The sequence below is a fragment of the Aureobasidium namibiae genome (genome assembly GCF_000721765.1).
Source record: "Aureobasidium namibiae CBS 147.97 unplaced genomic scaffold scaffold_12, whole genome shotgun sequence".
Classification (NCBI taxonomy): Eukaryota; Fungi; Ascomycota; class Dothideomycetes; order Dothideales; family Saccotheciaceae; genus Aureobasidium; species Aureobasidium namibiae.
This window is the reverse complement of record NW_013581197.1, coordinates 449,738-464,047: the sequence shown is the minus strand read 5'-3', so window position 1 is coordinate 464,047 and position 14,310 is coordinate 449,738. Positions and strand designations below refer to the sequence as shown.

Genomic DNA, 14,310 nt, shown 5'->3' with positions numbered 1-14,310 from the left:
CTCTGACCTGTATTGAGACTGTCGAGGGGCTTGAGTAGTCACACGAAGTAAATGCTGCGTACCGCTTGGAGACACAATGAGTATGTGTTCATGAAGACGGCCGATCTATCGGGCTAAGTCCTACTGCAGGAATATTGAGTCGATTGGAGGCATCTTAATCGAATTCAGAGTGTTCCGAAAGCCAACCAGTTATCGTTCATGAAATCCATGTTCGTATCCATCCAAGTCTGGAAGTCTTCAGGAAACACCACATTGCTCGACGACTGGTCGAAATCCGTCGTCTGTTGCATGATGTTCAAGGTAAGTGCTTGGTCTGTACTAATGGAAGTTCGATGCTCGTGATCAGCACGCAGTCGAGCAGCCACAAAGTGTTTAGCAAGGCTGTAAAAGGCATGGCACAACTGCTGAAAGCGTTGGAGAGGCTCTCGTTGGTGTCCATCATTGAGCCATTCAATCGAAACCACAAAATATTCGAGGAGCTTCAGGTCGTCGATATTGAGGTCTGTGACAACGTTGCGGAAGAGTACGATGAATGATGTGAACGGACACAACATGATAGACCTGAAGGCTTCAGTAGGATTCCTGAGAGTGGATCATAGTTCGACTTACCAGGTCAAGTATTCAAGCTTGAACTCTGATCCCATGAACTCCGCCTTTTTGCTGCAACTGTAGTGAACCTGCATAGTCGACCTTGCAGCTTGTAACGAAAGTTGTTGCGCATTCGACACTTCGGGCATGGCCCGATAGACGAGCGTGAACAAACTGTAGAGAATGACATCGGTGCTCTCTTTGTAGAATGACGTGTATTCCTGGAGCCACCCTGGTTCCGAAAAACACTGAAACGAAGACACGGTCAGCCGTGTAACGAGAGCGTCAAGGTCAGTCAGCACTGACCTTCTGGTTCATCGACAAGATCTCGTGTATCTTTATTATGAATTCTTGACCTTGGATCTGGCGTTCTGACAAAGCTTTAATGCTTCCAGGTGCATAGAGCTTGTCGTAGATCGCACCCTATGATCATGAGTAATCGGTGGTGTGAGATGATTGGTTGATACTTACCTGAATCTTTGCCATCTCAAGCGAGAGTCTTAACCACTCAGCCAGCTTGGCAGTCTTGAGGTCCAGGGGATCTTTATTGTTCCAAATGTCAAAGACCTCTTTTGCGGAAAAGGATATGTCAAAGTCCTGGAGCGAGGACGCTCGACCAAGTCGAAGCGACAACGACTTGTCAATGAAGTAGACTGACCAGAATAACATAGCCCGCTTCTCATAGAGTTTAGTATCTCCGCTTCTGTCATTACTCAAGCGATGGTATCCCAAGGATTGACACAAACGCGCTGCAGTACTCGTCAGGGTCCAAGCGGCATTGATATCGGCTGTATAGATAGCGTAGGCGGCCTGTATCCAGTCAGAACTGCACAACCTCTGTCAAGCATAGCTGCATTTCCACTTACAGCAGCCGAGAGAGCTGCTATATTCGTATCCGTAGGCTCCAGGAACAAGTTATAAGACGAGATATAAGTCGCGAGATGTCTGTGGCAGATCGGAACATAGGCAGCATACTGGGACATGTCTATCCCTGCCCGTTGCATCACTGGATTACCTTCCAAGAGCCAAGATAGTGCGCAATACACTAAAACGGAAATCGCAGTAGAGCACGTTGATGGCGAGTGACAAAATTCGTCGTACATATCGTAAAAGTCCTGGATCTCGTCAAAGAGCCACCAGGTAAACATGTCGTGCAATTCGTCAGCTATACAAGTATCAGTATCAGGAAAATTCACCGCAATTCAGGATTCATACCTTCCACATAAGCGAAAAGTTTCATGATTTCGTCGCGTGAAGGTAGTTCTGAGTGTTGGAGATCCCCTGTTGACCCGACTCGTGACAACAGATTGCTAGGAGGTTCAGAGCGGTGCTTCTCCAACAAGTTTCGCAGAGACGCGAGGGCATTGACTGTGTTGGGATCGTTGCGGATAGTAGTTGGCGCCGCCTCCAGCATATGTTGCAGTGCTTCGTGGGCTTGTCTCGAGTGTGCTACTAAGGAAGTCTCTCCCTCGAATTGTTCGACCTGAGGAGTAGGTATTGGTACAGAAGCGCTAGGCGCAGGTGTGAACGTAACAGACGATGGTCCAGACTGCGTATCTCGAGGAGCTTTTGCTGTTGATGCCAGTATCTGTAACAGCTTTTCTATGCTTTCGAGACGCTGCTCCATGCGGTCGATCTTTTGTTCACTGTTATGCGTAAGGCAAAGATTTATTACTACGAGCCTCTGTTTAGACAGATCACTTACTATTGATTAGAGATGAGCACTCTAGATCTGGGTTTGGTTATATCATTGCTCCGACTAGTGATCTTGCATGCCACTCCCGCAGTCTTACAGTTGGAGCAAGGTGTGGTCTTGTCACAACGTATCTTGCGTATTCGACAAGTATCGCACTACTGTAAGTTAGCGTGATGGTGGTATCTAGATTCGGTAAACATACTGCTCTAGGCAGTGACTTGCTGAAAGCAGTCGATTCATTTTCAGAGTCCGTCATGCTTGCCCGTAGCACCTCCACTTCAGCAAACAATCAATGGCTTGGTATGTCTCGGGTCCCGAGAATGACCGAAGATCCGGAGTGGTATAAGTGACGGCTAATGTAAAGCAAGAGATGGATGTTGCCCTACTTTCGATACCCGTCAGATAGGATCTTCGATGGATATATTTCTTGAGCCAAGCCTAGGCGCGTGGCAGCCTGCAGTTTTTACAGGCAGACACGACGATTCCAGCATAATCAGACGATGTGTTGAGGACTAAAGAGAAACGGGTGGTTCGGTTTGTTAGTTCGGGTGTCCGCGGACAGCGAATCTCCAGGCAGCGCCTGTTTCCGTGCACAGAACGCCAATCTTGCAACTACCCTTCGAAAAAGTCAGGGTCTGGCTTAGCGAACACCACGCTGTTCTGCAAGCTCCTTTGCAACAACACGGCGCCCGCGCGCGCCGTGAATGAGTCAGTCTCCTCGATCGACATCAACATCAAACCATTTCTACTGGCCGCAGGGGCGCAGCAAGGAGCGGATTAGTCTTCGGGATGTAGTCTGGTCTTCGAAACTGAGATTTAACACTATAGCTACCGCCAGCAATACACGATGCAGTTTCATACGCAAATTTCGACTCGCCTAGTATGTCAGACAGCGAGAAGGCATCAGTTACAAACTCGACAGGAGAGGTAGCAAAGACACAAGGGTGGGCTGCGTACTTTGTGAGTAGAGCCATAGTTCATGAAGGTATAGACTGATTTGTGCGAAGCGAATGTTCCAATATGCCGACCGACTGAGCAAGTTTCTGTATGGTATTGGTGTGCTCTGTATGGCAACTTCAGGGACAGCCTTGCCTCTACTCGACTTAATCTTTGGTCAGTTTGTTAACACATTCAATGTTAGTATCGATGGACCTCTTTCAGAGCACAAAGTGGTGGGTGATCGTATTGACAAGTTTTGCTAGGACTTTGCCCAAGGCAATATCACTGTCAGCCACTTTCGTTCTGAGATTGCCAAAGCTAGGTTGTTGCTACTCAACATAGCAGGATAAGTACCGAGACTGACTGTCATAGTCTGTACCTTGTCTACCTGGCAATTGCAAAATTGATCGTCTTCTATGTCGGAACAGTGACCATATCGTTCGCAGCGATGCGAACGGTCAGAGCACTGCGTATCGATTGTGTCGACAAGACACTGAGGCAAGAGATTGCCTTCTTCGACATCGGTGACACCGGTGCCATCGCTGTGAAGCTCAACACGTTTTCTAGCCATATACAACTGGGCATTGCAGAGAAGTTGGGTCTGGTAGTTCAAGCAATCGCCGCCCTCATCACCGCCTTCATCGTCGCTCTTGCAGTACAGTGGAAGCTTGCTCTTATCACCATCTGCATTATACCAGCCATTGTCATCACAACTGGCATCGGTGTTGCTATCGACGCCTCGCAGGAGAACAGATGTATGAAGCTGTATGCCAAGGCAGGTTCTTTTGCCGCGGAGACGTTCTCGAGTATCCGTGTGGTTCACGCCTACTGGTCTCAGCCAAGAATGATCGAGAGGCACAACCAGATTCTAGAGGACGCCAGAAGAGAAGGTCTGCGAAAGTCTCTAAACTGGGGTTTGCTTTACGCCAACGAATTTTTCTTTGTCTACGCAGGATACGGCCTAGCGTTCTGGCAAGGCATTCATATGTATGCTAACGGCGAGATCGAAGCCCCTGGAAAGATCATAACGTATGTTGCATCACTATCCCTCGAACGTCTTTGATAACTGACAGACTGTAGGGTGATCTTCGCTGTTCTCGTTGCAGCACAATCTGTAACTCAAGTGGCCCCTCAGATGCAAGTTATTGGTGCGTACGGCTAAGTGACCACATGATCTTCCCCTGGAGCATGCTGCTTCCAGCCAATGTTCAAGTCATGCTAACTCGCACCATAGCCAAAGCAGCCAGTAGCGCCGAAGAGCTCCTCGAAGTGATCGACAGAAAGTCTCTTCTTGACCCCTTGAACAACAAAGGGGAACGACCCGAGTCAATCCAAGGAGAAATAGAGCTTACTGCCATCAACTTTGCCTATCCTTCCAGGCCAGACGTTCGAGTTCTTGACAACTTTTCACTCAAAGTCTCCGCAAAAAGCACGATTGCTCTGGTTGGTGCATCGGGATCTGGAAAATCTACCATAGTAGGCTTGATGGAGCGTTGGTATGAGCCAGAATCCGGTACCATCAAAATCGATGGCCGAGATGTGCGTGACCTTGACGTTCAGTGGCTTCGCACCCAAGTCAGGTTTGTCCAACAAGAGCCGGTGCTCTTCAACACGACGATATATCAAAACGTACGACTAGGTCTCGTAGGCGCAGCAGATCTGCCGGAAAACGAGATCGAGGCGAGGGTGGTAGAGGCCTGTCGAGATGCAAACGCAGACAGCTTCATCAGAAATCTTCCCGATGGATACCAGACTGTTGTCGGCGAAAGAGCCAGTCGACTTTCCGGAGGCCAGAAGCAGCGAATTGCAATTGCTCGAAGCATCATATCAAACCCCAGCATCCTTCTTCTGGACGAGGCTACCAGTGCTCTGGACCCGGAGGCGGAACATCAAGTTCAAAGTGCACTAGATCGACTGCAAGGATCAAGGACCACGGTCGTTATTGCACATAAACTCTCAACCGTCAAGAACGCCGACCGGATTGTGGTCCTGGATAAAGGTGTCATCAAGGAGCAAGGCACTCACGCCGAGCTCCTGGATCAAAAGGGCGCCTATTATCGTCTTGTCATGGCACAAGATCTCGGAAATAATGATAACAGTGCGATCGAGATGTACGAGGCAATCGCACCGGACTCGCCAGACAATCGAGGTCTATCACGCAAAGACTCCCACGGTGTTGGGCAAGAAGTCAGCAAGCCACTGGAGGACGGTGGCCATACGATGGGTTACGGTCTGCTGAAATGTTTCGGCATCGTTATTCAAGAACGCCGAGATTGCTGGGCGAATCTGTTCATCATAGCAATCGCTTGCGTTGTCGGTGGTCTGACCTATCCAGCGCTTGCTGTTTTGATCAGCAGGCTTATCACAACCTTCCAACTCCAGGGTTCCGAGCTGACGAACCGTGGAGACTTCTACGCCCTTATGCTGTTCGTTGTCGCGATCATCAACGGTATCCTGTACTTCGTTGCTGGTTATGTCTCCAACCTAGTCGTACAGGTCATCTCGAGGCAGTACCGCGAAGACATGTTCAAGAACACCATCTACCAAGACATGGAATACTTCGACCAGCCTGAGAATGGCACAGGAGCGATTGTATCTCGCTTGTCCCAGGCCCCTTCGAATCTTCTCGAGCTCATCGGTATCACTTCTGCCTTGCTTCTGATCGTCTTGATTATGCTAGTGTCCTCGGCCGTCACAGCCATCGTCTTTGGATGGAAGCTAGGACTCGTCGCCGTCTTTACTATCATGGTTCCAGTAGTCGGCATGGGATACTGCCGTCTCAAGATGGAGATCAGACTCGAAGAAGCCACAGAGAGACTCTTCTCGGACAGCGCAGCCACTGCTTCAGAGGCAGTGTCGGCGATTCGCACTGTGGCTTCGCTCGCCCTGGAGCAATACGTCATCAACACCTACCAATCGCAACTCAAGAACATCACCAAGAGGTCCAGCAAAATGCTGCTGACCACAAATCTGTTCTTCGCTGTGGCGCAGGCCATCGAGTTTGCTGCTATGGCACTGGCTCTGTGGTACGGTGCACGCCTGATATCTTATGGTGAATACAGCACCAACCAATTCTTCACCGTATTCATTGCAGTCGTGTTCGCTGCCGAGGGTTCTGTCCAGTTCATTGCCTATAGCACGTCGCTATCCAAGGCACGCGCTGGTGCAAACGAGATACTCTGGCTCCGATCGCAGACGCCACGCATAGGTATGCACGATTATTGTTCTCAGACGCATATCAACGAAAAGGAGCCAGAAAACTCGGCCACATTCGAACTGGAACAAGTCGGATTTGCATACTCCACCAGGCCTGAGAACACCATCATCAGGGGCTTGGATATTGAGGTCCATCCTGGAGAATTCGTTGCTTTTGTCGGTGCCTCGGGATGTGGCAAGTCGACCGTTGTTTCACTCTTGGAGCGCTTCTACGAGCCATCTGCTGGAAAAGTCAAGCATCACGATAAAGAGCTCAAGAATTACTGCCCTCGGAAATACAGAGATGGCATTTCATATGTGCAACAAGAGCCTAGTCTCTTCGACACCAGTGTTCGCGAAAACATCCTGCTCGGGTCAATCGACACAGCCTCGGAAGCCGAAGTCGAAGCCGCATGTCGTCAAGCCAATATCTGGGACTTTGTCTCTTCACTTCCCGAAGGCCTTGAGACTGCTTGCGGAGCAGGGGGTACAGGATTGTCCGGTGGTCAACGCCAACGCATCTCAATTGCCAGAGCGCTTATCCGGCAACCTCGAGTGCTCTTGCTTGATGAAGCTACGTCGGCACTAGATACTGAATCGGAGAAGTTGGTACAGGCGGCTATTGCCCAGGCTTCGACTGGTCGCACCACTATCGCTATTGCTCATCGGCTTTCTACCATCAAAGACGCAGACAGAATCTTTGTCTTGAATCAGGGGACCGTGGTGGAACAGGGCACTCATGTTGAATTGCTTGAGCGGAGAGGAGTGTACTACAAACTTTGCCAGTCTCAGTCCTTGTAGACAGGATCTGTACATACATATTCACATATATAGATTTGGAAATTAGACTCTCCACTCTCTAGTGTGTGTTCCTTCGAAACATGACTTGCCTTTGAATTTGAACATCTCGAGAAGAAGAAAAAGACCTTGCGAATTTTTCCAGACATTCTATAAATCCGGCCGGGCGATGGTACCACGAATGCCAAAGACTGCTATTTCGCCGGCCGAGCACATGATTTTGTGCATATAGTCTTATGTAAGATATGAAGGTGCAAAAATTATGCAGCACGTATCATGCTGACTTCCAGGGTGATACCCTCGACGATAAATCCATACCATCTTTTGTCGATATACCACCCACGGCAGGCTCAACGAGATATGTTATTCCTCATATCGACTGAGAAATCCATTGATAATGTGGGAGAATGATAAGATTGTTGTCAAAACACGTTGTTATTGTCATATACCAATTTTGAGACTCGGACAACTCGACTGCCACAGAGGAGCTCACGACATTTGCACGGATTCAAAGTGTCATCTTCGACCGAACCAGACCAGGTAACTTGAGACCCGTAAGACACAGGCACAACAAAGAGTAAACAGATAGATCACAAAAGCAAGAGGCACGTTCGGGTTCATGAGATATTTTGGTTCAATAGTAAGATTGGTGGTAATCAACACGCTCTCGCTAAAAATATTGGACATAAGAAAACTTTTTGTACCAAAGCACTGTCTCTTCCTTTCCTCTTCTTTTTCGAGGATAGAGATGTTGCAGAGATGACCCTTCATTCCTGCCACACGCTGTACATGTCGTCGTGCGTTCCTTTCGCCCCTATAAGGTCTCGTTCGTAATTGTCACCTCTATGTCGAGGAGATGCAAGTTGGGTATCTTCTAAAGTTTAGGCCATTGTCGGGCCCGGGTATTCTTTTTGTTGTTGTTGTTGTGTCGTCGCGTAGTTCCAAGTTTACTTGATCTCGACACACTTGACGTCAAAGATCAAGGTGGAGTTCTTGGGGATGCCGGGGAGGGACTGCGAGCCGTAGGCGTGCTGGGCAGGGACGGTAACACGTCTCTCACCACCAACCTGCATGCCGGCAATACCGATGTCCCAGCCCTTGATGACCTCACCGGTACCGAGCTTGAAGCTGAAAGGCTTGCCCTTCTTGTTGGAGTCGAAGACCTTGCCGTTCTGGAGCTTGCCAATGTAGCGCATACCGATGCGGTCACCCTTCTTTGCGGCGGGGCCGGAGCCGATCTTCTTGTCGTCGATGGTGACACCGTTGACGGTCTTGACGGAGGGGGCAGCCTTGGACTTCTCAGCACCCTTTGCGACAGCGGGGGAACTCGAGCCAGTGGGACCCAGCTCGAGGTTCTTAGAGAATTGTACCTTTTTGTCTGCCTTGGCCGCAGCGGGAGTCTCGATCTTCTTGGCGACCTCGTCGGCGGCGACAGCCTTACCCTCGTTGGTCTTGACCTTCTTTGCGTTCTTCTTCTCGGCGGGCTTGGCCTTGGAGATCAGGTCGTCAAGAGTCTCGGCCTCGTCCTCGGCGGCACGCTTCTTGCCCTTCTTGTCGGCCTTCTTCTCAGCCTTAGCAGGGACAAGAGCGGGAGCCTCGTCGTCGTCAACCTCGGTGATGCGGGGATCCTCCATGTCGTCAAGGTCGTCCTCGGAGTCATCCTCGTCACCGTAGAGCTCATCCTCATCCGGGGAGAGGTCGTACTCGTCCTCATCCTCGTCCTCGGAGTCGTACTCGCCCTCGGGACCGTGGGTGTGATCAGGCTCGACGTAGTTACCGGTAAGGTAGACGTCGTGGGTACCGGTGACCATGAACCAGACGCGCTCGTCGTCACCAACGGTGATGTCAAGAGTCTGCTGGTAGTGCTGTTTGGGCGTGGTCAGTCAAGCTCGCGATCGGTAGGGTGGCAGGAATGGTATCTTACGTTCTCGGGGTCGAGAGTGCAGAGAACGAACTCCTCGGGCTCGAACTCCTCATCATCCTCGTCATCCTCATCGTCCTCGTCGGACTCGTCCTCGTCATCAACCTGGACCTTGCCCTTGCCCTTGACCTTGGGCGAGTCAACATCCATGCTCTCGAGCTCAGAGAGGAGCTGCTTGGCGGCGGCGGCCTTGCGAGCCTTCTTGGACTTTGCGGGGTCGCTGGGACCGGCATCCTCGTCAGACTCGTCGTCGTCGTCGGAAGCGAGCATCATGTCCATCTCCTCGGGGTCGAAGTCGGAGTCGTCCTCGTCGTCCATTTGGAGAGGAGCGCGGATGATCTTGAGAGTGGCACGGGGCTTCTTGCCCTTGGTGTCCTCGTCGAACTCGGGCTCGGCGCTGGGGTCGATGGCAGCCATGGTCAGGCGGAACTGAGATAGGCGTAAGCATTGCTGTCTGGATAGCTATTCGAGTGTGGTGAGAACTTACAGCAGCGGGAATTTCACCGCTGGCAGCGACGGGCATGCCGCCGGCAGGGACCTCAAGTCCGAAAACAGCCATAGGAAGAACACCCATTGTGATAGATTTGATATGAATTGATTTGGGAAAAGAAAGAGTGATGAGAATGAAGACAGAAGGCTGCGCTGGTGGAAACTTTGGCAGATAAAAAACTCGATGCACGGGCCAGAAGCACCGTCAGGGCAACCGTTCAGACTTCGAAGCGCGAAGAAGCCCATCGGGTCCCAGCGTTCGTACAGAACATCTCTTGCCACAACTCGAACCTTCACTTGAGCTCTCTGAAGGCACAAGAAGACTTCTCCCTGCTTTCAACGCTTATCCAGTCCAGCTTGCAGTTTTCACCCTGTTGACGAGCATCTTTCCATCCAAGGTCTCCAATGGATATCAATTATGATAGCTTCTGGAAGGTAATTTCTTGGCACGCCTGACCAATTCTCCAGACTGGTGGCGTTTGACCTCGGCGCGTCTCTTCGCGTTCCACTTTATTCTTTGTCGTCGTGAACCACCATGGACAATGCCATTCTCGACGACACGTTATATCTCATCAACTCTTGACTCATAGCATACAATGCGACGACCACAACACCAGTGACATGCGGCATGAACTCTCGCCTTGAAGCCAGATCTGCGCAAACGCGCAAGCGCATCGAGAATCACACTTTTGAAGATGAAGCTGGCGACGAGTATGAGAGTTCGAAATTTGGCGGCCATAGAGAGTACATGCGTCGGAAGAGAATCAAGTTGCAGAATCTGGACTCCGAAATACGCGCCAGATCTGAGCATCCACCCATCTTCAAAGGCATCGTGGTTTATGTTAACGGCTACACCCAACCTTCGCTCAATGACCTCCATACCATGATCGTCGCTCATGGTGGCGGCTTTGCGCAGTATCTCGATGGCAAGACTTTTGTGACGCACATCGTCGCAAGTAGTCTTACTCCCAAGAAGGCCGTCGAATTCAAACGATATCGCATCGTCAAACCTGCCTGGATTGTCGACAGTATCGCAGCTGCAAAATGCCTGCCATGGGACAACTACCGTGTTGTGGATGAGGGAGTCGGTCAGAAAGTGCTTGCTTTCAACAATGGGCAGGTTTCAAGTCAGGTCAACAGACCCATCAGGGGCTACAAGGACCAGAGTGACAACAGCTGGTACAATACCCAGCTCAAGGGGCTTCGGACCGACACCTCTGGTCAGTTCTCTTCACCTAAGCCTTCGTTCCTCAAAGGCCCACCACAGGCTTCCAAACCGCCGACATTGACCCCTGAGTATGATGATATCAATGATTCCGATTTCGAGGCACTGGGAGGAGAGGGAGACGATGCTCCGGAACAGCTAGAATCTGTTCAAGAAGCACAAGAGCCGCTAGAAGACGTCCCGCAGACTCCTCCTCGTACCAGCCCTGTAGAACAGCATATCGAGCTAGATCCGGTGCCCCATTCTACGTCACCGTATGGTCAAGACTCTTCTGATCCAAGCAACGCGAAAGAGACAAGTACACCGGAGACAGGGCCTCCACAGAATGTTGCTGAACTGACTGCGGAGGAACACAACGCCATACTTCTTGCCGACCCGCGTCTGCGTAAGTCGACAGTTGTGAATCCAGAGTTCCTCCAACAATACTACCGAGAATCACGTCTGCATCATCTGTCAACTTGGAAAGCAGATCTGAAATCACAGCTGCAGGCACTCACTGCCGAGAGGTCGGCTTCTCAGAAGACTCGCCAGAAGCGTCCCGTAGGCGCTCGTCGCTATATCATGCACGTCGATTTTGATAGCTTCTTCGCTGCTGTTTCGTTGAAGAAGCACCCCCACCTCAAAGACAAACCTTGTGTGGTTGCTCATGGCACTGGCTCAGCTGGTGGCAACGGGTCTGAGATCGCCTCTTGCAACTATCCCGCCAGAGAGTTTGGCGTCAAGAACGGAATGCAAGTCTTTTACACAGTGATCGACTACTAGACTATAAAGCTGATAACGTTACAGGTGGATGAAAAGAGCTCAAGAGTTATGCCCTGACTTGAAAGTGCTTCCCTACGATTTCCCAGCATACGAAGAGTCAAGCAGGCAGTTCTATTCCGCTATACTCGAGACAGGGGGTCTGGTGCAGAGCGTCAGTGTCGATGAAGCGCTCATCGATATCAGCACGCAATGTATAGCTGCCGGTGGCACTGATGGTACAAAGCGATTTGAGGGCAGTAACTATCGTGAACAATTTGAGGCCGACCGAATTGGTCGAGAACTTCGGGACGAAGTATTGAAGCGGACTGGATGCAACGTGTCAGTCGGCATAGGGGGCAATATCCTGCTCGCCAAGATTGCACTCCGCAAAGCAAAGCCAGCAGGACAATTCCAGCTCAAACCGGAAGACATTCTCGATTTCATCGGTGCTCTTGAAGTACAAAGCTTACCAGGCGTCGCCTATAGTATTGGCGGGAAGCTTGAAGAGATCGGCGTCAAGTATGTAAAAGACATTCGCGAACTCTCGAAAGAGAAGCTAGTCAACACGCTTGGGCCGAAAACAGGAGAGAAGATCTGGGAGTACAGCCGTGGTATCGACAGAGCTGAAGTCGGTGATCAAGTTGTTCGCAAATCGGTCTCAGCAGATGTGAACTGGGGCGTGCGCTTCGAGAATCAAGAGCAGGTTGATGAGTTCATGGTCAGCCTTTGCGGAGAGCTGCAAAAACGACTGATCAAGGAGAATGTCAAGGGCAAACAGTTGACCGTCAAGGTGATGCGGCGGTCTCCTGATGCCCCTCTTGATCCGCCCAAACACCTCGGACATGGCAAGTGCGATACTTACAACAAGAGCATTCAACTGGGCGTTGCGACCAACGACAGTGCTGTCATGACGAAGGAGGTCTTGACAGTGATGCGCAGCTTCGGTTTCAGTTCAGGGGAGCTTCGTGGAATAGGAATCCAGATGACCAAACTCGAATCATTGAAAGCCAGCTTGGACGGACGCGCTGACAGCAGTCAACCACGCCTGCAGTTCAAGCCAGCTCAAAACACAAGACCAAAGCCGACTATTGCTGCTAACACTGAACCAATCGAAGACCCCATCACAGATGACATCAGGACGCCGAAGAGAAACAAAGTGCGTGATGTTGGTGGCTCGAGCTACTTGGACAATATTGTCAACAAACAATCTCCTACAAAACGACCCTTGAATATCTTCGGTACGCAGTTCGCACTTCCCACTCAAGTCGATCCGCGGGTACTCGCCGAACTACCGGAAGAGATCCGAGCGAGACTTATCAAGCAATCACGTCCTAACCAGATTCCTGATGCACAAGATGATGGTCGTAAAGGTCCTGCTTCAGTCAAGAAGCCACCTCGAGGAGCAGCTTCGGCTGCAATTACTCTTCCTAACCAATCGCAACTCGATCCTGAGATCTTAAACTCACTCCCTGAAGACGTGCGTCGGGATGTCATGGCAATGTATCAAACCACCACAACATCTCCACGGAAAGGACACGATCAAACGATCCTACCTCAATCCCCACGCAAGAACCGCATCATACCTCCAGTAAAAAAGCTCGGTGGAAGGAAACCTCGTGGTGGAGGACTGTTTGCTCGAGCCAGGGTCAGCGATGGCAACTCCACACTGACACAAGCAAACTTCGTCGCTCGGGAAACCGACACAGAGGACGTCGACACAGCCGACGAGATTGATGAAGACTTCCTCGCTGCCCTACCACCAGAACTCCGCAAAGAAGTTCTAGACGAACGAAGGTCAGCTCATCTACGCCGCTCAGGCGGTATCGAAGCCAATAAACGCACTGGACGCAATTGGCAAGAAACTCCAGCCAACACGATTGAACGATTCTTCCAACTGCCGCCTCGACCACCGAAACCAAGTTTCACATCTAACAAATTGACCGAGCTTCCGGACCTGAGAAAGGCGGTGAAAGAGTGGGTTGCAGAGTTCTGGGACGAGGCACCGTATCAAGAAGATACTGCGGCTTTGGTCACGTACCTGGTTGCTGTGGTCAAACAGGAGAGAGACGTGGATAAAGCTGTCAAGGTGGCCAGATGGCTGAGTTTCGTCATCGAGCAAGAGGTTTTGGAATCAGGAGTGGGCGAGGATGTCAAAGAGGGTTGGGGGCAGGCATGTATGGACGTCAAAAAAAGCGTCCAGGATGCGATTGTTGCGAGGGGGTTGCCAGAGGTAGACTTCAATTGACCTTTCTTGCCAAAGCTGCTTGGATGTCAATTCAGCGTGTGCGGAAGCTCGTCTGTTGCGAAGCAAGTCTCTTGGTCAATTCGTCCACTCAATACTCTTGCTAGTGGGAGCCACCCTATGCTTGACTGTATCTGGAACGCGCTTGCCGGTGACTCGGCGTCGAGCAGTTCAACAACCCTTTCGTCATAGAGAGTCTTGATTCTTGCAGCCTGCCACAGAGCAGGCGCTCCTGACAGCTCCAAGGGTAAGTGCCACTCCGGAGGACTTCTTACTTTCCCGTCGTCGACCTCAGGACTTGACTTCTCTCATCCACAACCCGATCCATTCTTCATCACAACCATCACAACCATCACAACCATCACAACCATCACAACCATCACAACCATCACAACCATCACAACCATCAATAGCACGCTATCAATATTGACTGGCACCTGTAAGTTATGCCAATGCCCGAGCAATGCATACAACCG

General features: G+C 50.7%; 4 protein-coding genes across 4 annotated transcripts; 2 read left to right on the top strand and 2 right to left on the bottom strand.

Moving 5' to 3' along the window:
* Nucleotides 1-164: 164 nt before the first annotated feature.
* On the bottom strand, nucleotides 165-2,540 carry M436DRAFT_50590 (uncharacterized protein; the record flags this gene model as incomplete). The annotated part of the gene is made up of 8 exons (XM_013570417.1): nucleotides 165-561; nucleotides 610-836; nucleotides 895-1,011; nucleotides 1,060-1,398; nucleotides 1,455-1,753; nucleotides 1,804-2,234; nucleotides 2,294-2,439; nucleotides 2,487-2,540. The coding sequence occupies 8 exons, from the start codon at nucleotides 2,538-2,540 to the stop codon at nucleotides 165-167; spliced, it is 2,010 nt and encodes a 669-aa protein (XP_013425871.1).
* A 626-nt stretch (nucleotides 2,541-3,166) lies between these two features.
* M436DRAFT_65203 (multidrug resistance protein 1, 2, 3) lies at nucleotides 3,167-7,219 on the top strand (the record flags this gene model as incomplete). The annotated part of the gene is made up of 6 exons (XM_013570483.1): nucleotides 3,167-3,244; nucleotides 3,292-3,456; nucleotides 3,487-3,545; nucleotides 3,596-4,252; nucleotides 4,304-4,371; nucleotides 4,458-7,219. 6 exons carry the CDS (start codon nucleotides 3,167-3,169, stop codon nucleotides 7,217-7,219), a joined length of 3,789 nt encoding a protein of 1,262 aa, XP_013425937.1.
* A 944-nt stretch (nucleotides 7,220-8,163) lies between these two features.
* On the bottom strand, nucleotides 8,164-9,711 carry M436DRAFT_50545 (uncharacterized protein; the record flags this gene model as incomplete). The annotated part of the gene is made up of 3 exons (XM_013570408.1): nucleotides 8,164-9,081; nucleotides 9,141-9,566; nucleotides 9,625-9,711. The coding sequence occupies 3 exons, from the start codon at nucleotides 9,709-9,711 to the stop codon at nucleotides 8,164-8,166; spliced, it is 1,431 nt and encodes a 476-aa protein (XP_013425862.1).
* Nucleotides 9,712-10,254: 543 nt separating this feature from the next.
* M436DRAFT_74129 (DNA repair protein) lies at nucleotides 10,255-13,837 on the top strand (the record flags this gene model as incomplete). The annotated part of the gene is made up of 2 exons (XM_013570570.1): nucleotides 10,255-11,561; nucleotides 11,638-13,837. 2 exons carry the CDS (start codon nucleotides 10,255-10,257, stop codon nucleotides 13,835-13,837), a joined length of 3,507 nt encoding a protein of 1,168 aa, XP_013426024.1.
* Between the last annotated feature and the right edge of the window lie 473 nt (nucleotides 13,838-14,310).